Source organism: Nematostella vectensis, chromosome 12 (genome assembly GCF_932526225.1).
Source record: "Nematostella vectensis chromosome 12, jaNemVect1.1, whole genome shotgun sequence".
Lineage (NCBI taxonomy): Eukaryota > Metazoa > Cnidaria > Anthozoa > Actiniaria > Edwardsiidae > Nematostella > Nematostella vectensis.
In genome coordinates this window covers 6,342,927-6,365,997 of record NC_064045.1, presented here as the reverse complement: position 1 = coordinate 6,365,997, position 23,071 = coordinate 6,342,927, and the positions used below count along the sequence as shown (strand labels likewise).

At 40.2% G+C, this 23,071-nt stretch overlaps 3 protein-coding genes and 1 long non-coding RNA gene across 6 annotated transcripts in view; 3 read left to right on the top strand and 1 right to left on the bottom strand.

The window, feature by feature from the left end:
- LOC5508300 (rho GDP-dissociation inhibitor 1) overlaps positions 1-2 on the top strand; it is a 6,932-nt gene extending 6,930 nt beyond the window's left edge. The window contains exon 5 of the mRNA XM_001628844.3: positions 1-2. This exon is cut by the window's left edge and continues 826 nt beyond it. The gene's annotated coding sequence lies outside the window, so the exon portion shown is untranslated.
- LOC125557101 overlaps positions 1-697 on the bottom strand; it is a 4,192-nt gene extending 3,495 nt beyond the window's left edge. Inside the window, exon 1 of the long non-coding RNA XR_007305165.1 lies at positions 493-697. This is a non-coding gene — a long non-coding RNA (uncharacterized LOC125557101). The remainder of the gene's footprint in view (positions 1-492) is intronic.
- A 1,025-nt stretch (positions 698-1,722) lies between these two features.
- LOC116615454 lies at positions 1,723-5,746 on the top strand. The gene is made up of 7 exons (XM_048720211.1): positions 1,723-1,746; positions 2,107-3,142; positions 3,680-3,838; positions 4,068-4,307; positions 4,528-4,764; positions 5,027-5,176; positions 5,258-5,746. Exons 1-3 carry the CDS (start codon positions 1,723-1,725, stop codon positions 3,757-3,759), a joined length of 1,140 nt encoding a protein of 379 aa, XP_048576168.1. The 3' UTR covers positions 3,760-3,838; positions 4,068-4,307; positions 4,528-4,764; positions 5,027-5,176; positions 5,258-5,746.
- Positions 5,747-7,808: 2,062 nt separating this feature from the next.
- LOC5508301 (fibrocystin-L-like) overlaps positions 7,809-23,071 on the top strand; it is a 45,082-nt gene continuing 29,819 nt past the window's right edge. Inside the window, exons 1-17 of one of the 3 annotated variants that reach the window (XM_032377074.2) lie at positions 7,809-7,964; positions 8,049-8,075; positions 11,086-11,160; positions 11,487-11,631; positions 13,594-13,690; positions 13,852-13,909; positions 14,161-14,263; positions 14,522-14,575; positions 15,023-15,087; positions 16,282-16,392; positions 17,358-17,468; positions 17,668-17,754; positions 18,598-18,878; positions 19,824-20,078; positions 20,632-20,815; positions 21,708-21,904; positions 22,387-22,687. In XM_032377074.2, the coding sequence (XP_032232965.2) occupies positions 7,928-7,964; positions 8,049-8,075; positions 11,086-11,160; positions 11,487-11,631; positions 13,594-13,690; positions 13,852-13,909; positions 14,161-14,263; positions 14,522-14,575; positions 15,023-15,087; positions 16,282-16,392; positions 17,358-17,468; positions 17,668-17,754; positions 18,598-18,878; positions 19,824-20,078; positions 20,632-20,815; positions 21,708-21,904; positions 22,387-22,687 (2,188 nt within the window). In that variant the 5' untranslated portion in view covers positions 7,809-7,927. Of the gene's footprint in view, positions 7,965-8,048; positions 8,076-11,085; positions 11,161-11,486; positions 11,632-13,593; positions 13,691-13,851; positions 13,910-14,160; positions 14,264-14,521; positions 14,576-15,022; positions 15,088-16,281; positions 16,393-17,357; positions 17,469-17,667; positions 17,755-18,597; positions 18,879-18,930; positions 19,009-19,187; positions 19,204-19,823; positions 20,079-20,631; positions 20,816-21,707; positions 21,905-22,386; positions 22,688-23,071 lie in introns of those variants that run through there. The other 2 variants (XM_048719370.1, XM_048719371.1) reach the window with 2 other exon arrangements.

Below are 23,071 nucleotides of genomic sequence, written 5' to 3'. Positions count from 1 at the left end.
AACGCTTAAACAATTTTTAACAATGAAAAGCGTTTATAGCTGTTTTCTTACTAACCAAGGGTGATAAGAGGTAAAAGGAAAGGGAAGGGTATTTTTTAGCTGAAGGACGTTTACAGTAAGTCGCGTATCAGGAGTTTCATCATTTGTTTCTGTGTGTGAGTGTTTTAAGGGGGGGGGCTGATATATTGTTTTTGAACACTAGTAACTATACGGGTATTCTCTAAAAATATAATAATTATTTTTATAAAAAAAAATTCAAAATTCAATAAAACGAGAGAAGGGTCTAGGAATGTGTAACATTTGGCGATTCTTTTGGCTCTAGTTTCAGCCGTCCGCTGAATCTTAGTACTGCGGACCAAAAGAAATGATCTGCAAATCGAGCCTAGTCATTGTAAAAAAATATATATATATTTTTTACTGAAATTCCTTCAAAATTGGATGCACGAGAATCTAAACTACATCTTCATGACTGTTATATGTAATTCTCCCCACCTGGCTTATATGCTCCAGATTTTACAAACTCGAGGTAGTCTTATTAACCAATGTTTTAACCAGTTATTTCAGTACGGGTATGCGCGATGCATTCTGGGGAGGTTGAAGAAGCGAATGGTGCATGGCGGTCGGGGTTGGAATTCTCCTCCGCTTCAGGATTCCTGTGGATGACCGCAAATAACGACTGGGTGCGAGGTTGCACTCATTTGATTCCCCACCCTCCCCCCCTTCGGCGACGTTTGGTGTGCTCACATCACTCGCCAGACTTATAGTTATGTACTGCCCTCCTTTCAATGCCTTGGTCAAAATTGACCTTATCCATAACTTTTCTCGCTGAGACAATGACAAAAGAACTTAATTAATGAAAAGAGTAAACCATTTTTGGCTTCCCTGCGTCAACCTTGTTATTCCCGACTGTGCTTCTCGTTAATGAAGGAAAGGAAGAAGGACAGGTGTCTTTCTAACGCCCTACAATTACAGGTCTAGCTGGATTAACGAGACGGGACCATCATAGTCATACGATCCTTCAAGGGACATAGCTCCCAATGTAGGGAGCCAGGTTTTTACACCTCTAAAAATTCAAGTTGACCTGACCCGGCTTTCAGCCCTAGTATCCCCCCCCCCCCCCCCACCCCTTATGTTAGCCATTACAATAATGATACGATAGTCCTGTAACAGCTGTTCCTAAACAAAGCATTTTGTATGTGTAAACTCAGGATCTATGGCTAAAACTAACGTCTTCCGGAAATCATGAATGGGGCTGCCCAATCAAGATGGAAATAATCCCATTATGAGACGGCTAGTGTGATTTCTATTACAATTTTAACGTGTCCAACATTCCGAAAGTTATTCACACTAAGATATGTGTTAAAATCACCCAGCGAGCATGTATAAAGATTGTTTAAGGGAGCTCTACTAGCTTTGAGCCAAGCTAAAAATCAAGGCTATATTATAAGCACCTAGAAATGTTTTTATGGGATTTGCGAGTGACACTTTTTCAAGTCTTTTTTATTGTTTTCACAGGTGAGCTTCTTGTCTGTTGTTGTCTTTTGAATAACATCTCTCGTTAATAACTCACCCGGATCTTCATTGCCATAAATATTGAACCACGCGCATGCGCGCTAATAACCAGAAGTTGAACTAACGGCTTTCAAGAAACAACGAAGTTTGTTAGTTAAATGACTTACGCGTAACCCTAAAACGAATTTTTAACCGTATCCGAATGTGAAAATGAAAAAAACCTGCATCGGAATCGTATTTTTCAAAGATTTAACATAACAGATATAGAATATTGTTCGACACATAATGAAAAAATAGTTCGGTTTTGTTTGTATAGCGTTTTCATTGTGTTGTTCGCTAAATGTATCTGAATAAAATAACGTAAATTTGTCTCAGACACCCTTGAAATAAAACCTAGCACTCAGTAATAACATCTCTTGGCTCAAAACCTGCATCGGAATCATAATAAAGACATGTTTACCTTGAGTCTTCATCGAGAAGACTCAAGGTAATACGCGCGTAGAAAAAAAATACTACGCAATGTTTACAGTTTATAATGACTGAGTAATCAAAGAAATGGCGACGTAACGAGAAAACAAAAACACCAGTCGGTAGGTTTTTATCCTGGCAACACACTATGTCGGATATATTACAAAGGGCGGATCCATTCTTCGAGTTTTTTTACTGACGGAAAGTAACTTCAGGTACGAGCACAAGCAACGCCTTGCAGAAAACGATGTCATCAGTTATATAACTTTGCCGCGACCCCTACTTGTTGGCTGGTATTTAATCAAAACGAAGGACATTCGGTACATCGACCTGCTAAACAAGTCTATAGGGGCCACTCTGAAGATCAGCTCAAAAAGCGTCTTACTTGAAAAAAGATTGGACGATCTATGCAGGAGAAGTCCGGCACAGAAAAAGAAACTAAACGTACGGGGATCGGTGAAACCACGCTTTGACTTTTGCACCAGCGCTTGCAAAGTCCGACTCTTGAGGAAAGAAGTTGTAGAAATAAAGGATTTGGTGGAAGAACGAGTCGAGGAAACTTCTTCCATTGCAGGACGTGATGAACTAGTTAAAGCCTTGAAAGATGAGGTGCGACGGCTCAAGGGAAATAATGACTCCTTGAGACAGCAAATTAGGCACTTGAAGAGGGAAACATGCGATGCAAATGTGGGGACCCCCATTCCTGAATTAAAGACCGAACAAAGTAAAAACCGAAAAATAAAAATACTAAAAAATAAAGCAGAGAAAGCACTTGCATTTGTAGAACTGTTTGGCTTAGAGCTTGATTTTCTCCAAGTAACTGACTCTGTCAATGAGAAAAACTACAATCTGGACTTGTCAACAGCATGTCAAGGTGGATCCAAAACAACAGGCCAGAATGCCCAATACCTGTCACTTAATAAAAAGGACAAAGCCACTGTAGAAAGTGTTCTACTTTTGATGGACAAATTTGGTGTTGGGGATGATTTTATCCAAAAGGTGTCAAGCATAGTCGATGGCTTCCCTAGAGGCTATATCATAAAACAGTGTCACTCAGAGCTCAATAAACAGTGCAACATCAGGTCCACTCCAGGACAAGTTCCAGGAGCCCAGTTCTATTTCAAGGAGAGACTGGTAGAGCAAATGAAGAGTCTGATGAGTTGTTAGTAATTTTAATCAGAATTGATTCATGTACAAAAATGTATTAAGAACTGATACCCCCTTCCCCCCCCCCCCCCACACACCCCAGGAAACAACAATGCAACAACAAATCACACCCCAGGAAACAACAATGCAACAACAAATTATGATTTGTAAATACAGTAATGATATTTACAAAAATAAGCATATGCAATCATGATATTTACTAGATAATCTGGTTGCTGGGAATATTTATAGCAGGACTGCCTGCTATAAATCATAAATACCCAAGTTAAAATAGAAGTGGTATCCCAATTCTTTTAACAGAGAGCAAGTGGTATGGTTACAGACCATGTCAGGATAAATTTCAGTGGTGACGGGGCCAGAATGAGCCGCTCCTCAAATTTCATCCTTTTTAGCTTTGCAATACTGAATGCACCTGATGATATGCTTTCCTCGAAAGGTTGTGTACCTCATTTATATGCTATATCTCTGGCTATACATGGAACAAGGCTATACATTCCAATGTTTCTTATACCATCTTACAATTACATTTGAGGTACACACGCAGTGGCAGTTATCAATGGGCCAGAGAAGTATGAGACAATAGCAGAGAGCTTGAAAGATGTTCTTGATTGATGCAGTGCAAGATGATGGCTATGTAGAACTTGATGGCAAGAAGACAAATGTAGAGTTCTTTCTGGGCGGAGACTATAAGGTACCATTCGTCTACAGGTTCTTAGCAGAATGTGACATTTTAAAAAGAAAAACATCTAGTAATTTGCTTCTTTTTTTCAGTTCCTCTTACAAACAATGGGTTTGAGTGCTGCAAACTCAGCATATGCTTGTCTTTGGTGCAAAGTTCACAAGAAAGACAAATAAAAATTGTTAAGAATACTAGGTCTAATGACCTACAATACAAGGTAATTGTTTTGTAATTTCCCCAGAGGTGATATGAGCAAGGATAATGAGTATTATGAGAAGGACCCACTACGCAGGACCCTACAGGATATCATCGAGTGTGGAAAAAGAAAGAAGGAAGAGATTTACTGCTGTGTAAATAAACCCCTATTCAACATCGAACCTGACCACATACTAATAGATGAGCTCCACTTAATGCTGAGGATGACAGACATCCTGATAGATAATGCAATAGAAGTGCAATGCAGTGGGATGAAAAGGAAAAGGTCAATACAATCTACCTGATTATAATTTTTTATGACAAATAAAGCACTTATATAGGACACGAATCTGTCCATCTACAATTACTATAAGAAGTGGAAAAACTGTAAGCAATGGAATTGTAGTACGTTGTAGTAAAGTTTAAAAATGTAAAGCGCCATTGAGCTTTAGGAAATGGCACTACAAAAAGTTGACTCAAAGCAGAAAAAAATGTTTATATTTCAGATCAGTAAAAGATCAAACAAAGGAAGCACAAGACATCTGAGTCAATCAGTACAAACTATACGGTCGTGTGGGGTATCGTTTCAAGTGTGGGAGAAGCTTAATGCAGATGGTAGGTGGTACCTATGACTTCACACTTTGATGGGTAGCGATAGAAAGAAGCTTCTGAAAGAGCTCCCAGAGAAGCTCATTGGTGTCCTACAGCCATCTACAGCTGCTAGGGTAGCAGAAATCTGGAAGGTAAATTTAGCATGATTATGCTGAAATCATTCTCACTGAAAATTAAAAAGTAAGCTATAGAGATATAAATTGTATTTTCATGATTCCAGGATTTCCACCATTTGTATTTTGATTGTGTTTCTAACTGGAAACCACCATCCATGAAAGTCTGTCAAAAAGAGGTAAAGCTAGAAGTGTTTTCAAAATTAAAAAAAAACCTGTATGATCTTGATAGAATCTGACAAAACTATTATACCTGTTTTTTGTAACAAAAATTCCACAGGCTAAAGAATGGATAACCAAATTTGGTAGCCTTGGTGATGTGAGGCTTGGCTACAGAAAGAGCGAGTGACATGCTACATGCATGTTGCAGCCTATCATGTTCCAGCCATGATAAGGCGCTATCAAAACCTGAAGCAGTTTAGTGGTCAAGGTGGGTAAATAATATTATTTTTAGTAAAAATCAAAAAGTGAAAAGTTTTGAAATGTTTGTATACTATAAATACTTTTATAGGTCTGGAGAAAAATAATGATGATGCAAGAAGAGTGGTTTTGAGGAAATCTAACCACCTTGATGACCCCTGTGAGGTTCTGCGAGCAGAGTTTAGGTTGGGCAAGCTAATCACAGGGAGAAACTCCCTCGTCCCTTTGTCAAACGGAATGCCCAATATTGGGAAAAGGAAATTAAGATGAAGCGAAGACGACGGAACACAAATTAAGGCTCTACTAACTTTATTTGTTACCAAGTGCAACTTTAACGAAAGAAATTGTTACTTTCTCTTGAAAAGCCCTAGGTAATGAAAAGGCAGGGGTTGTCTGGAGTATTTCTTTCTTGTAGGGCTAACAAAGCTTCTAACTTTCATGGAATAAAATACTTTGATCCCCTGTCCATGCATGTCAGCCAGCTGATCCCAGCCCTTTGGAAAATATGTGGCAGGGAACTGATCTCTTTCGAATAATTCTGATTGGAGTCATTAAAATTAAATAAATATCTAAAAACATCTCCCCTGAAATAAAAGGTTACTGGTAACCTTGACCTAGATTTCAAAAGCACTTCAACCTCAGCTCGAAAGACTGCGACATTGGAATGAAGGACACTTCCATCAGGCATAGGTGGGGAGTAGAACAAGCTAAACAAGCTGGCCATGTTTACACCAGAAATAAGGAAGTCATTTCGGGTCAAGCCTTTTTCCTGGAACATATGAGAACTTCTGGGATCTGGATTAAAGGCGAGTCTTCAAACAGATCAAATCCAGTTCCCTCTCATGTTCTTTTTTTTTAATTTTAATCCTGACATTTCGAACTTCCTTTTGGCGAAAGGCCTACCAAAGACTATTACTTCAGTCTCGCATATTTGCTTTTCAACTTGCTCTTGTTATCCATTTAATCATACAGTAGAATACATTGCAACTAGATTGAATGATTGAAAACCATTTTTATTAATAATTTCGATATCCCCTTCATTCCCTATTTTATGTGCTCCCTTTTATAAATGTTCAGTTGCATAACATTGTATGCAATGGTGGCTAAAATCATCAAACGGTGAAAATGCATATCATTTTAATCTAGACTTAGGTGTTTCTCTATACAAGTGGCTACCCTCTATTAAACGACCAGTTTTCAAGGCCTTTCTACAACGCACCGTTGACTTGATATCTCGATACATGCGGCCTTTTTTTTTTTAAGGGCGGTGTTTTGCTCATAAACCACACAACAGTTTTTTATAGAAAAGTAATGCCGTCATAGCGGCGGCGTTCTTTCCAGTGACGCTAAAGAGTGTTTTTTTAGGGCAGCGTCAACACAAGTACTACGGTGGGTTTTTTTATACCGGAAATGCTACCAAATTCACAAACGTGATATTTTCAGGACCTGAATATGCGAGAGTCAAAAAGGACGCATTTTCGGTGCTCCTTTTTTATTCTAGCGTTGTTTAAGTCACCGCCGCCCTCCATGGATTCCTTTGATTCTTGATTTGTTCTCGTTGAAACAAAGGAATAATACGTGTAACCGTCGGAACTTGACATTTACCGTGCGGTTCCAAAAAATTTAAAAACAAATGCAATACTGAAAGCAAGACTAACAGGTTCTGACACCAGCCAAAAAGTAGGCAAAAATAAAAGGAATGAAACGAAAACGATCGAGCGAAAGGCAACGTGAGAACGAATACATGATGTAAGGCATGGACTTATTAAGGATTTATTAACAAATTAAATAATAAATTTTAAGTGATAACAAACATAGTCAAATCCCGAGAAAAGGTAACCTAAACCAAAGGCTAGTTTTAAAAACAAAGTACTTACAACCGGTAAATCAAACTGAACACAACTGGCATGACAGGCCCGTACGGACAGCGCTCTAAGCTTGTAGCTTATCTCTGCTGACTGTCTTCCCTGAGCAACTGCATTTCTCGCTCCCGCATCACGCCTCGCAAGCAATGCGTCTCCTTTGCTCAACGGTACTAAAAAACTACCAGATACTGTAAAAACAGCCGCTTTTATACTCGCTTGGGGACGCGCATTTTTCTAGGGACGCTAACATTTACTACCGTTACTTAGCGTCCATTGTCCTGCCAAATTTAAAAACTAATCTTCCTGGGAAATGGTAAAAGGACGCTTACTTGATTCAATTAGCACTATCAAGCTATTGATACTAATCTAAAGTAATTTCTAAACATGTTCATTAAAATGTTCTTTCTGTACTTTGATTGTTCTTTCATGGGGTCACATCCATCCCTGCTTTTCTGTGCTTACTAACAGGACAAACAAACATCTTTTTATCACGATAAGAAAACAGGATATGATTAATTTGAGCACGTTGAAAGTAAATTCCAAAACGTGTACGGATCGAATTAGAATCACGTTTGAGAAACAATCTGTAAAATACGTAAAACAATTATAATCGCAATCCAAAAATCGCTTCCTTAAAATCTTAGCAAAATCTAAAATAACCCAAAATACCACCCGGTCACATACGTACCGCTAACAGAGACAATTGCATAAGAACAAACTAGAGGCGCTTTCTTTTGTTTGATGTAAATTGCCGGCCCTAATTTACATCGACGTTAAGTTTTATAAAACATAGCGTAACAGTGCAGTGAACCAAAACAGGATCGAGATCGTGGAAAAGAGAGGACCCAAATGCTAGCTCCTCAGAATTAATACTCAGAAACTGCCGAAACATAGGCATGGAGTACTTAACTGTAATTTTTCTAGTTACACTCCGTAAGTTTCTCATTCACTTGCAATGACATAAATTATGTTTTCAAGTGTTTCGTTCGTACTCACCTTTTTCTGTCTTATTTGCAGTGTGGGTCACCCCTGAAGCCTATGCCGGTAAGACACAGAGTTATACGGTTACAATCGAAGTTCGCAAGAGTTCAGAATCCCCTCTCTTAAGTCTTGATTTCATCCATATCATATAAACATGACAATTGGTTTAATTGCTCACAAAGTCATTTAAGTCTGATAATCAATTGCCATGCGATCTTTAACACACTACAAGCAAACTAATTTAACAACCCAAAAGGGACTGCTAACTGTATATTTCGCTTTCAAATATGTATTTGCTTTCTGACTAAGTACGGCAAATAAGTTGGGAATAGTGGAGTTTTATCCATAAGAACGTGACTGTATCCTAGAGTATTACTTAAACACCCAGGGTTCCTGGCGGTTTAGTTCGCGCCCCCAAAGGTTAATCAGAGTGTCTAGAGAGAAATGAACTCGCCTTCCTATCTTACTCACGCAAGAAAAATACGGATTCGCTGTCAACAATGTACAAGGACGAGCTGTTCCAATAAATAGGCTAACCTGAGACCGCCTAGTATCGAAAACACTTGTTCAATAGCTAGAAAATGCCCCATTGCCAGAAAATGTCCCATGGCCAGAAAATGTCCCACAAGGCCACAGCCCTAGCTTGAACTATCCCGTAAACCTCATATACTTCCGTTTCTTTAAGATTCTTAAAACTTCTTCGCGGATACGAGCATCATTTTGCTTAGAATTTTATGGAGAAACAACAAATGTGATTGTGTTTTATTCTTCTAAAAATCACAAAGCCAAACGCTGGCAATGCGCCAAGAGAGAGAAGGGGAAAAAATTCTGTCCCCATCGCTGTAAAATGATCCGGAACTTGACCACTGTCTTCTTTTCTACTTTTAATTGAAACAAGTCCACCACGGTAAGTCCGTATCTAAGTATTTTCGCTTTTCGTTTATTATTTCATCAAAGCTAAAAAAAGACCCTGTTGTAAACATCACAGTTGGAAGATACGGTGAAGCTGTGAGCGAAATATTTTAACATTCGGAGCTCTTTGATTTCAGCATGTTCCATTCAATGATCATTACATTCTTGTTTTTTTTGATAGCGTAATCCATCATTTTTTGGCATGCCTCTCGCTCAAACCGGGGGATCTGAAGGCATGGCCTACGATTCCCCTATTACAGCAGATTTAGTGTTTCTTATTACCTAAGGTGTTAAAAAAACTCCAAACTCTGGATAAGACTACCTGGGCAAATTCTTCTTCTTCTTCAAACTTCACACCTTCAAATTGCTGGTTGCTAGCAAACCCTTTTCTGTAAACGAACAAACAAACACAACTCTGCGGGAGCCTCACTGCGCACCTACGAGGCTTGTGTGGCTTGCGGAGCTTTGAAAATTTGAAGCGGACTTGGAGTTTGAAAGTGTGAACTCATTACTTGCCAATTGATAAGATGTGTTCAGAAAACATATTGTAAAAAAATCCTTTTAAAATTTCAAATACTTTTCAAGCAGTTATGAAGATGAATTGAATTCATTTCCATGTCTTGTCTCGAATTAACAAAATTACGCCTACACTAAGGTATCTGATCAATCATTAACATGGCTTCAATTATTTAGCTTTGCTATACATCCCTGATGTGTGCTATTGAGATTGTTACATGGCAACACAAACAGTGTTGCCTTTGGTGCAATGGATCAGTGAGGACATACAAAGGGATTTCTACTTCTTTAAGTGTTGTTGACGGTTCGGTGGTTTTCGCTTTTGTTGGGCTGCTTTGATTCGCCGCAGGGCCTCACGTAGTGCAAGCAAAGACAGTTCTCTCGGCTCTCGCTGGCCTCTTTTAAGGATAATGATTTAAGAAATATCTTTATGTGGTCAAGCCCTGTGCTGACCCCTCGATTTCCTTTTATTTTCTTTTTTATTTTTTTAACAAGCAAAACCTACAGTTTTGAGGACTATGCAATTTCTCTATCCTACTATCAGCTTTCTATCCCCATAGAAATGCATAGTCCTCTAAACCGCAGGTTTTGCTTGTTAAAAAATAAAAATGAAAGAAACATCTTACCGAGAATGCAATGCGTGCATATCCATATATGGAAATGTCTTTCTCTAGCCTCAGGCGAAAGATTTAGGGTCACGATCGGGTTACCTACGTGTCCCTCAACCGCGAGACACAGACGGGACCCAGACGAGACCCAGACGGGACCCAGAAGTCTTTGGAAGCGCTCTACAAAGACCTATGCTGTAAAGTTGAAGAAAAATATTTTGTTAAACCATCCATACTTGACGTTTTGGATGCCATCATTTGCTTTAAGCCACAAAAAACTTTCTTAAACAGTGCCGTCGCTACTACTCGCCTTTCCTCTGTTATCCTTGGTCTATTGGTATCACACAGTCAGAAAGTAACTCACTTCTAAAATGCTCCTTAATAGACTCCAGATTACGTAACCCCCTTTCCCCCGTAAGTTTAGTCCGGGTTTCAGACCCTTTCACAGCAATTCACTCTCTATCAATTTACTTTCAAACGTTTCAGTTTTGCTTCTTTTTTTGGTGTCAGAAAATTTTTTTCATTTATTCTCATAAAACAGCGCCCTTGCCCGTAGGATAATACCCTCAATACAATTATTGATTCCATGAATATCACGCTTTCCCCATCCACTAGTATTTCCTATCTTAACTAACCAAGATTCTAACCTAGATCTCTTCAACCTTAGTCCTTCGTTATTTTTTTGAAAATTGATAACGTTGGCTCTAATATAAAAAAAAATATTTTATTATCTGGTGTTTTTTTAGTATGACCTCTGTTTAACTTGGACATGTCCCTTAACCCTTCCTAATGTCAATTTAGTTATAAAATACAAATGAACGATTCACAGAAAAGATTCACAAAGCGTTGAATGATGGACAAATTTGGACAAATTCTCCTTATATTATTTCGTGCTGATTCATCCACTTTTATAAAGATCCCAATTATTATATGAAATGTTTTTATATATTGTTCCCTTCTTTCCGCCGAGAAATGCTTGGCCAAGGTGATAATGTCTCATTCACTATTGTCTTATCATGACTTGCGTTATATTGCAGCACCTGTCGTGACATCCATCTCGCCGAGAGACGGAAGCGTAGCCGGTGGGACCAGGGTCTACATCTATGGCTCAGGTTTGTGAGAAATATGTTAGGTTTGAGACATTATCTCACCTAAACAAACAGAGCGGTTATGGATGTTGTTGAGTTTTAGCTAATTACGTCTAAAAATTATTGAGAAATGTAGAAGCCCGCTCGTAAGGACAAACAAGACTAACATTCTCGTTCTTCGTCTGTGGTGCATCAATCCAATGTGGTGAAATCTTCTGATTGCTCTACATGAACCAAACTATTATGCAAGTTTTTAGCACGGCCGTTTTAGGGCGTTGCAGTATATAAAAGGTTAAAAATATCACAGTTGTACCATAAACTCCAGCTAGTTTCCCGCATCGTGTTTCTAGGTTTTGCAAGTGACCAGGATGGGTCGGATAAAGATCCAAACAGAGGAAACCATGTGTACTTCAGGACAACTGACGGAGTTCACACGATTCCTTGTGTTGTGACAGACACAGACATCTCTGAAACTAAGCTGTCATGCGAAACAGGGTGAGAAGCTAAATACTTGAAAACGGGGTGGGATGATTATTTGAGGATGACTGTAAAGTTTGGGAGGTGGTGATTAGATGATGATGATACAAAACCAACAATTTCTATCTTAGCTGTGATTCGTGGTCAGACATGAGTTGTATGACGGCTACCCGAGGCGCCTTCCCATAAATTCAACTCGACCACGTCTGAATCTACGCTCTCGTTATTCAGTTATCTGATTATCTACTCCAATTTTTTTTATTGATATGATACCATTATGATGATATAACGATGATGATGTTGATGATGTAATGATGACGATGATGATGTTGATGATGTAATGATGACGATGATGATGTTGATGATGCAATGATGATGATGATGATGATGTAATGATGATGATGATGGTGGTGGTGATGATGATGATGGTGGTGGTGGTGGTGGCGGCGGCGGCGGTGGTGGTGGTGGTGGTGGTGTAATGATGGTGGTGTAATGATGGTGGTGGTGGTGGTGTAATGATGGTGGTGTAATGATGGTGGTGATGTAATGATAGTGGTGGTGTAATGATGGTGGTGGTGGTGGTGTAATGATGGTGGTGATGTAATGATGGTGGTGGTGTAATAATGGTGGTGATGTAATGATGGTAGTGATGTAATGATGGTGGTGGTGTAATGATGGTGGTGATGTAATGATGGTGGTGGTGTAATGATGGTGGTGATGTAATGATGGTGGTGGTGTAATGATGGTGGTGATGTAATGATGGTGGTGGTGTAATGATGGTGGTGGTGTAATGATGGTGGTGATGTAATGATGGTGGTGGTGTAATGATGGTGGTGGTGTAATGATGGTGGTGATGTAATGATGGTGGTGGTGTAATGATGGTGGTGGTGTAATGATGGTGGTGGTGTAATGATGGTGGTGATGTAATGATGGTGGTGATGTAATGATGGTGGTGATGTAATGATGGTGGTGGTGTAATGATGGTGGTGATGTAATGATGGTGGTGGTGTAATGATGGTTGTGATGTAATGATGGTGGTGATGTAATGATGATGATGATGATGTAATGATGATGATGATGGTGGTGGTGATGATGATGATGGTGGTGGTGGTGGCGGCGGCGGTGGTGGTGGTGGTGGTGGTGGTGGTGTAATGATGGTGGTGATGTAATGATGGTGGTGGTGTAATGATGGTGGTGATGTAATGATGGTGGTGATGTAATGATGGTTGTGATGTAATGATGGTGGTGGTGTAATGATGGTGGTGGTGTAATGATGGTGGTGGTGTAATGATGATGATGTAATGATGATGATATAATGATGATGATGATGTAATGATGATGATGATGTAATGATGATGATGATGTAATGATGATGATGATGTAATGATGATGATGATGTAATGATGATGATGTAATGATGATGATGTAATGATGATGATGTAGTGATGATGATGTAATGATGATGATGTAATGATGATGATGATGTAATGATGATGATGATGTAATGATGATGATGTAGTGATGATGATGTAATGATGATGATGATGTAATGATGATGATGATGTAATGATGATGATGTAATGATGATGATGTAATGATGATGATGTAATGATGATGATGTCATGGCGATGATGTAATGGCGATGATGTAATGGCGATGATGTAATGGCGATGATGTAATGGCGATGATGTAATGGCGATGATGTAATTGCGATGATGTAATGGCGATGATGTAATGGCGATGATGTAATGGCGATGATGTAATTGTGATGATGTAATTGTGATGATGTAATGGTGATGATGTAATGGTGATGATGTAATGGTGATGATGTAATGGTGATGATGATTGTGGTCGTGGATGGTAGTGGTGACTGTGATCGTGATATTGGTTATGATAATATTTATGATTAGTGCTTGTGATTGTTACAACAATGATTGGTGATTCAATCATAGAGATTAATCAACTAATTCTGCCCACCAGTGTCTCACCGAATGGTGGTGACTACGAGACTGAGGTGGTCGTCGTCTCAGAGGGAGTAACGGTCGAAAGGCCATGCAACGGCAGATGTATTTACTGGGTAAGTCCTGGTCGTTTCTGCTGTCAATATGGTCTAACTGAAATATGATATTTACGATATTTACTCATATTATGAGTATGCACGAAAACAAGGTCGCGAGAGTGTTGTTCCAAAAGTTTGATTATTTTTTAATGAATAACTTAACGCTTGTTTCTTGATAGTATCGTAACTCCAAGACACCAACACTTGATGACTTCTTACCCCGGAACTCACTTCCAGGTAAATGTCTGTCTGCTTGTCTGTCTTGCAAGAATGTGTTGAGAGTGGCTGGGTAGCGCTCGGTTATAGACGAAGTTGTATGCTTATAGATTTGTAAAAGGATTTAAAGAGGGCAGGTATTACAGATGTTTCGGGGCTCTTGCCTTTTTATCAGTGTCTAGTGACAACTGTCTGTCTGTGTTCCTGTCTGTCTTTCTATCCGTCGTCTATGTTCGTCCGTGCTGTTCTTATGGGTCTCGTGTGTTTCGCAGGGCCTGTAACCTCGTATCATGGCAAAATCTTCACAAATCAGCTTAGCCGAATTTCAAGCAACGCAGACCAAGCATTCGACCCTAACAAGCCAGAGATCACTAGGTACAATAATTGTAAAGTAAATATATTTCTACCAAAATCAAGGGGAATAAGGGGGAAATCTCAAACCAACTTTGATACAATTGAGCATTGCATATGCAAATCCCTAAACATTCTCAACATTGTTTGCAAGCTTTTGCAATTACGCACTTATTAACGTTAGCTTCGTTTCTTTATTTATTAATTATTTTGTAATGCAATGTTGGTTGGATAAAGGTGCTTCGATACTTACTATTTATGTTGGTAATTCTCCACATTTAGAATCTTCATCGGTGAGCATGTTGGAAACCCTTTTGATGTCGCCAATAACATGGAGTGAGTATCACAAGGGCCCCACAAGCCTGATAACCAGAGTCCTCTAAGGCCTGGTTCAGACGCCGCTTTTTTAGGGTATAAAATTTTACTGCTTTCTCTTAAGGGGGTTTTTAAAACTTTTTCACTTTTGCTATCCCTTAAGGGGTTTCACGCGCTAGTGGATCATTACAGCCTTATAACAACTGGTTAATAATATATAGTCAGAAAAAGGATATGCTAGATGGTGACGTCGTAAGAAAACTGAAATTGTGTTTGTTTTTAATGCTTAGAAGTAGAAATTGCTTTCACCTGATGTGCCATCTTTTAGGAGAAAGAATTGTTATCCCTTATGGTTAAAATCCCCCCCGTCTGTTTTTTAGGATGTCCCCCCTACACGCGGCCTATATATTATATAACCAGGTGTCTCTAAAGCCATGATTTACACTGATAAACAATGATATTCTTTAGGTTTGACTCTCATATTAACAACCAAGACGGATATTTCAAAAGCAAGGCTGCGGATACTCACCCAGGTATACAACTTTCAGTTATCGCGGTGCTCCCCCTAAGTAATCTTGTTAATTATGACTTTATGCCATGCATTGTTGAAATCTAGCGAGCTTGGAGATCCACAGGTAGCCCAGGCTCATTACTTTTGACGATTTACTAGAGAATATATGGTGACTTTTAAGCGTATGATTTTTTGTCTTGAATCTTACACCCAAATTCGTTGTTGCGCGACCTCGGCGAATCCAAAATCCATGTCTCGTTTGGGAATAGCGCGTAGTCAGACACAAGCTTTGGGGGCGGTTTGTCTGGTTTTGATTGTTTGGTTTGATTGACTACGCGCTATTCCCAAACGAAGAAAGGAATTTTGGATTCTGGCAGGTCGCGCAACATGGATCTAACCAACTCCTCCCCCCTCGTCCTATACTACCCCACCAGGGGCTTGTTTCTCAAAACACCCGGGAATATGTCATTCCAGCTATAAGTTTGCGCGCGCATTACCATAGAAACCTACCTCAACTACCAAAATGGAGCCCGCGCATTTTTAAGCTTGCACCAAACGAAGCGCGCGTTGAATGACGGTAGTTGATGTTTCCATGGTAAGTGCACGCATGCGCATAGCTGGAATGGCCTATTCTCAGGCCCGAAAACGTTTTATTCCTTAAATTTGAAAAGCTTGCTAACTCCTTTGAAATTTATTGTATCTGAATTTGTGGAAATATAGTCCAACATCGTATTTTACCACAAAGTAAAAGGTGAAAAACCTATAGATGTATAGTTTTTCACCTTTCCCGAACTTCTCGGGCCCGAAAGTTACATGGGACCTCGCAGTCACCCGAGACTTTTCGCGTAACTTTTTGGCTTCAGCAAAAAATAGCCCTATAGAGCGTAATCACTTATGGAATATGAACCAAGAGGAAGTTCAAACTGTTCTAAAACATGACAGCGGTTCTCAAAAAGAAAAACATTGAACATTTTGAGAAAAAAATAAAAAAAATTTAAAAGTTTTCCCCATAAATTCTCGTGTGTTTCGAGAAAGGGCGCCTGTTCCTTTTTTTTTTCGCTTAAAACAACGTCCTCCAGATCTGGGCATGATGTCTCGATCTGTCCCCCTTATCCATGTTTTTTCACCCGTATTTGCTTATCATTCTCTAGTCTAGTCGAGTGACACATGACACACGAACCATGGCTTTTTCCATTTATGCTTGTAATGTTATCAGAATCGCGAAGTGGGACCTACTTGGTCTCGGGTCTGGGGCGAGCAAAGGTTAATATCAACTTGATGCAAGTAGACGCTGACCAGGACCTCTATATACAGCAGACGCATGCACGTGAGTATGCTGTTACTTTACAAGTCCTGGCAAGCCTATCAAATCTTTCGCTTTCTAAATTTATTCAAATAGCAAACAGCCTGTATATACACCTATTTCAAAAAAGGTTGTCGGTGCAAATGGCAAATGGTAAATGGCTTATGGGTACTAATTTTTCGTAAAATTAAATGTCTTAAATAAAGTCCAGCAATGTCAGAGCCAAGCATTGGTAACCTTTAGTGGATAGTTGATTTGATTTATCCATATTCTTCGAGACGCATGGTTACTTTCGGTAATATAAATGCTATTTGCCAATCACCATTTGCCATTTGCACTGACAACCTTTATTGAAATAGGTGTATACACCTATTTCAATATGGTAACACTAGTATCGCAACCCGCAGTGCTTCATGGGTATCAAGTAAATAAGCAAAGCGTAAATGAAATACAATTTCAGGTTTCAAAAGCTGTAGAATTCTTGTTCATGTTCTTATGATCATTCATATGGCTTTTACATACAAAGATCAAGCTGTTTATTCTCTACCCATGAATCACCGCGGGTTATGACACATGAATTCTCACTGTAACCTTTTATGAATGGAATCTACAATTATTTCGTGTAACTTTTTTGACTATCTATTCACGTTGGGTCATTCTGAGACAACCGAAAAAAAAATACCAACGTTTCTCAAACTTTGATATGTCCTATATGGCCTACTTTAAGTACTGGTATTTACAGTCCTTATCTTAACAATATGAACGAACACAATGTTTCGGGAGCGTTATTCCAAAACTTATATTTCTATTTTTCTTTAGGACCAAGGTTGCTTAAACCTGGATATGTTTCAATTAAGCTTTTTACATCGCTCATCTGGTATTCATGAAGAACCACGAATTTTGCGGTTAACGTACCACCTAACTCCATACACCGCTTGTTACGGTTCGCTTTTTTAGTTAACCTTCTGTTTGTATCATGCGTTACCCAGGTGTCCATTCTGTGTTCCCCTCGTCCGGAAGCTTGGCCGGAGGCACGCTGCTTACAATCCAGGGTCAAGGGTTTGGTAGGAACAGTATACGAGTTGAAGTTGATATCGCCGGTAAGTTTTCATTTATACGTCCTTTGTAATGATCAGAGTCTGACCCCTGCTAGCCATGGCCTTGTCTCTCGCTTAACTTACTTCGTCAGAAATTGAACTGTTTCTGCCATCCCATAGCTTTAACTATACACGCAGGCAACCTAAGGTAATAAGTAGGTTGAGTTCTGGTCTAACGTGATTCGGCCTCATGGTTTTCTAGGTGTGAAATGCAACGTTGCTAGCGTCACCGACACAGAGATCAAGTGTACGACCAACAGTCACGTCCAGAACAAACCGCTTTACGCAGGTATACGACGCCACATCTGGTTATCACATAACTTCATGCCTGGTTAACTCATTACGCCAAATCTGGTTATCACATTACGTCACCCGTGGTTATTACATTACGTCATATCTGGTTATCTCATTGTATCATATCTGGTTATCACATTACGTCAGCATTGGTTATCCCATGAAGTCATTCTACTTATTACAGACGTCATTTCAGATTATTTTTCGACCTTTAACCCAATCCACTTGATTTTAGCTATCACGTGACATTACTTCATGTGACACCACACCATCCTAGACAGTCACCAATAAAAAGTCACGTGAATACTGCACCAGCCATTTCTGAGCCATGTCACTGTGCTAAGGTTCACCAAGCTGTAGCAGGCCACGTAAGATTGGGCGGGCACAGTACAGAAACATTAGAGAGCTTAAGCAAGTCAATACGAACGACATCAAAAACGGCGCGCGCGCTCACGAATTGCTAAAGAACGGCGTTGACGTCCGTGACAGGAAATCTCGAACGGCATTTTCCCTATTTTTACGTTCCACACGCGCGGTCACGGACGTCAACGCCGTTTTTCAGCAATTCGTGAGCGCGCACGCCGTTTTTGATGCCGTTCGTGTTGACTTGCTTAAGCTCTCTATTAAGAACATTTGGGGGGGGGGGGAGGGAGCACGATACAGGACAATAAGGAAAATATTGGTGACTATCTAGTATGGTGCGTGTCACATGAAGTAATGTCATTTGGCAAATGTTTCCCCCAATGCTTCACCCCCTGCTACGGCTCTGTTTGATGCGCGACTTCACAATCATCAACCATCTATAGCGTTTTCTTGTTGGCTTACATGTGATAAACAGGGGGTCGCGGTCTTCTGTGGGAAATGTGGTCAGAAACAAAGCAATCAACGGCAGCGGAAGTAGCGCAACTGACGTCATCCGCATCTGATTATACCACGTGGGTACTGACCAACAGCTCGTTACCAGACGTGACGCCATTCAATAGATCTGAGGCGACGGGATATAGCTCGAGGGTCAGCGGTTTCTTTGTGGCTCCATGGGATGACCGGTACACTTTCTATATTAAGTGCGACGACAAGGCCGAGCTATACCTGAGTCTGAACGGGGACCCAGCGAATAAGGTACGTTTAGCCATTATCACCATCACGAGCTATACCTGAGTTTGAACGGGGACCCAGCGAATAAGGTATGTTCAGCTATTATCACCATCACGAGCTGTACCTGAGTTTGAACGGGGACCCAGCGAATAAGGTATGTTCAGCTATTATCACCATTACGAGCTGTACCTGAGTCTGAACGGGGACCCAACGAATAAGGTACGTTTAGCCGTTATTACCATCACAAGCTATACCTGAGTCTAAACGGGGACTCAGCGAATAAGGTATGTTGAGCTGTTATCACAATCACGAGCTGTACCTGAGTCTTAACGGGGACCCAGCGAATAAGGTATGTTGAGCTATTATCACCATCACGAGCTGTACCTGAGTCTTAACGGGGACCCAGCGGATAAGGTACGTTGGAATGTTCATCATATCTTGATATTCATCGTTGTGGTCACTATCCGTGTTATCTCCATTGTGATCATCATGGCACTTATCGTTATTAGTCTCATCATCATCATCTTCCTCGTCCTCCTTCTAATCATTATCATCATCCTCATCAATTTTATCATCATCACCATCCTCTTCCTTTCAACCATCAACATCCCCTTCCTTTTCATCAACATCATTATCCTCTGTCTGTTAATCATCATCCTCTGTCTGTTAATCATCATCATCATCCTCTTCCTCCTCCTCCTTCTAATCCTCATTCTTTTCCTTTTAATCATCATTATTATCCTTTTCCTCCTACTCCTACTCATCATCATCATTAATCTGATCACCCTTTTACTTATCCTCCCTTTCTAATGATCATCATCCTCTTACTCATTATCATCAGTCTGCAGTCTTGTGGTTTTGTTGTTGCTGCTGCCCAATCCGCATTGGCATCACATACTAAGACATCTTTCAGAGTACCAAGTCATTAAAATAAACAACAGCTACTGATAAATTCAACCTTTCTTTCAGACCAAAGTTGCCAACTGTCCTTCTTTTACCCGGTCCTGGACAAAATGGGACTCGCAAAAGTCGGATGACTTCAACCTCAAAAAAGGCCAGGAAGTCTACTTGTTAGCGCATCACGTGGACACTGGAGGCTCCGGGCACGGCATAGACATCGGCGTCAAAGTGCGAGATGTGAAACACCCCAGCTCGAAGTTAGGAGGAGCAACAAAAGAGGTGCAACAGCTCTACACTTGGTCCAATGTAGTACCTGAGACACTGGTGGGTATACGTAAGGAGGTCGCCAAACGGCTACTTGCATTTGTTGGAGATATGGAATTGTCATTAGTGAATGAAAGCCTAGGTGGTGCAGTTCTGTAGTGCCTGTGCCTCACACCACTGGGTTCTGAGTTCGATTCCCGGTTCCGACGTGAGTTGAGTTAGTTGGTCTCGCCTTTGTTCCGAGGGTTTTTCTCCGGGTTCTCCGGTTTCCTGAAAACCAACAATCTCGATCAGATGTGATCCGTGGTCAGACATGAGAAGTATGGCTGCTGTCTGACGCGCCTTTTCATGCCTTCAACGCGCTCTCGTAATTCAGCATCTAGCTGCGATGAGAGCGATTAGCTTTTTTAGATACTTAGCTAAAAAAACGAAGTGAAATTTGGAAGAAATTCGAGAATGCTGTCATTGTCTTTGAAATTACCAAACCACTTTTTAAAGGTGACCCTTAAAGGGCCGTACATCAATGATAATATCAGAACATACCTTTTCATTTCGTAGGCGATTCCAGATCAACTATAGATAAGTTTGACATTTCAGTATTTTATTGTTATAGACCTTAAACCTAACCAAAGCTGCTGCGAGCTTCAACATCCAAATTGGAGATAAGACCTCAGCATCTATTGAAACCTCTGTGACAGAAGAGGCCCTCCAGGATGCTTTCATTGACATGTTCTCGGCCAAATGCACGGGATCAGTGTATGGATCCGGCGCCTGTGCCTCTGGTATCGGTAACTTAGGTAAGTTGTCAGACCTCATTGAGATTCATCTTTATGACACAACTTTTATTGTTAACATTTCCAGGGTTAGATTCACATACCTTACAAAATGGCGGGGGCGGGATGTGGGGGGAGTGTTGCCCCATTGAGGCGAAAATTTAAAAAGAAATGGTTGTGGGGAGGGGCTAAATTCCACCAACTTCCGCCATGTGTTCTATTTGTTGGTGTCATCAGTTTTCTGTGCCAAAATCCGGAGCCCTATGGCTCTATTAATATGTCAGACAAATGACCATGAGAAAAACAAAGATTTACTTGGGCAATCCAGGCAACAGTTTTTCTTTCGACTGTAAATGGACGTGACCAACCGATAACTTCGTACAACTACATTGGAGCGACCGTGGAAGCACGGGTGTCCTAGTGTGCTAGCGCGTCGCCTCTCACCGCTGTGGACCAGGTTAGAATCCTGGCTTAATTCGAATTTGTGTCATAAGTGAGTTGAAGTTATTCTCCCGCGTTTCCAGTCTTCTCGGATAAGGACACTAAACCGGAGGTCCCGTCCCTTCAAGCTGTACTACACTAACCTGAACCGAAGGGACGTAAAAAACACTGTGAACGCATTAAACCCACTGGCAGTGTTCACCCTCAGTCACAGTGCTTACAATGCTTACTACAATACACTCAAGGGGCTACTTGATTTGGAGCCTATGTTTTACCTTCCGCACCAGTATACCTGGTGGAAATTGAATAAATAAATAAATAAATTCTTTTTCAGCGGCAAGTTCACTCTAATCAATTTGCTTTTCATAAAACTTTAGAGTAGAGTAGGTTCCACCCGTATTTTAAACGAACTCCAAGCTCCTTTGAAACTAAAGACAATGCATAATTAAATCCTCATAAGTAAATATCCTTATAGGGACAAAGTGCTGGTATCACGAGGGATTTGAGCGTTGGCCTGAGTACGGACATGAGGGAGGGACGAAGACAAACGACTCCATGCCATTCTGTGGCCGAACGTCCATCGAAAACCCACACCTCGTTTACCATACTGGCACTACGAAGAAATCATCCAACGATTATGTCTCACGATACGAACTCGACATCTATCCTTATGTAAGTACAAACAAGCATAAATTTCTACTGACAGTATATATGTGATGAAGGTTGGTAGGTAGGAGATCAATTTTCCCTGGCTGACAAAGTAAAAGAAACACAGTATGCAAACTTCACTTGCTACTATACGTACATTATGTTTTGGTTTCAATGTAAGCGCTGGTTTCATTATAACTTTAATTGATCTTGAAACGTTATAACTTACCCTAACCACTATGATGCATAAAAACTAAAAACCCCACATTTAACCTAACTTTGCCCACTCTTATATTTAAAAACCTACCCGAATATAAGAACGTTTGTTTGATGGCATAGTAAAGCTTGTTTAAGTTTATCTATATTGAGTCTGCTTTAAATACATTTTAACCAATATCACACTGAGCACAGCGAAGCTGGTTTTTATTTATATTGAATCTGGTTTGAATTTATTTAAACCAATATCATAATGATCCCACAACATTTACACTTTCTTTTTCGTGCAGCTTTGTTTCGCGTACAAGGGACCAATCAGAGAATACATCCAGATGAGGCTTGATTACACCGGGGAGAGCGGGCGCAATGGATTGGTCTACTACCCCTGGATGAAGTTCGAGCGTGGTACTATCAGCAATAACTGGAAACACGTGTGCATCAATATCTTGGAAATAGTGATCGCAGCTAACCCACCCGATGCTCCTTCTTTGAATAAATATTATGTAGACTGGATCAAGGTCTTCCGTGAACCCAAGACCTCGGATACCTTTTACATGGATGAGCTTTGGATTGGCAAAGAGAAGAATACCAGTGAGTATGGATGTTTGTGATATTTTAACTCTCAAGTATCACTCGTTTTTAAAAAACCTCGTACCATTTTGCTTAACTATCTTTTTAATCTTATGCTAACCATAACTCCGCTATTCCTCACCTGAAACCATCTCATTTAAAATCTCATTTAATTATTTTCACATGAATGAACCTCCCAGTACCTTAGATTATCACCTTAGATTCCTTCTCGTAGTCGAACATGACATCAATTCACTTCCTTCTCTCATCACCTCACCCTTCCTTGTCTCACCTAACCTTACCCTTCATTTACGTTGTCTCATCTTTCCGACTTAAGCTTAATAATAAGTTACCTATTCACCTTATACCTCAACTTAATTCACCCTGCCTTATTCTTGCTGTGAT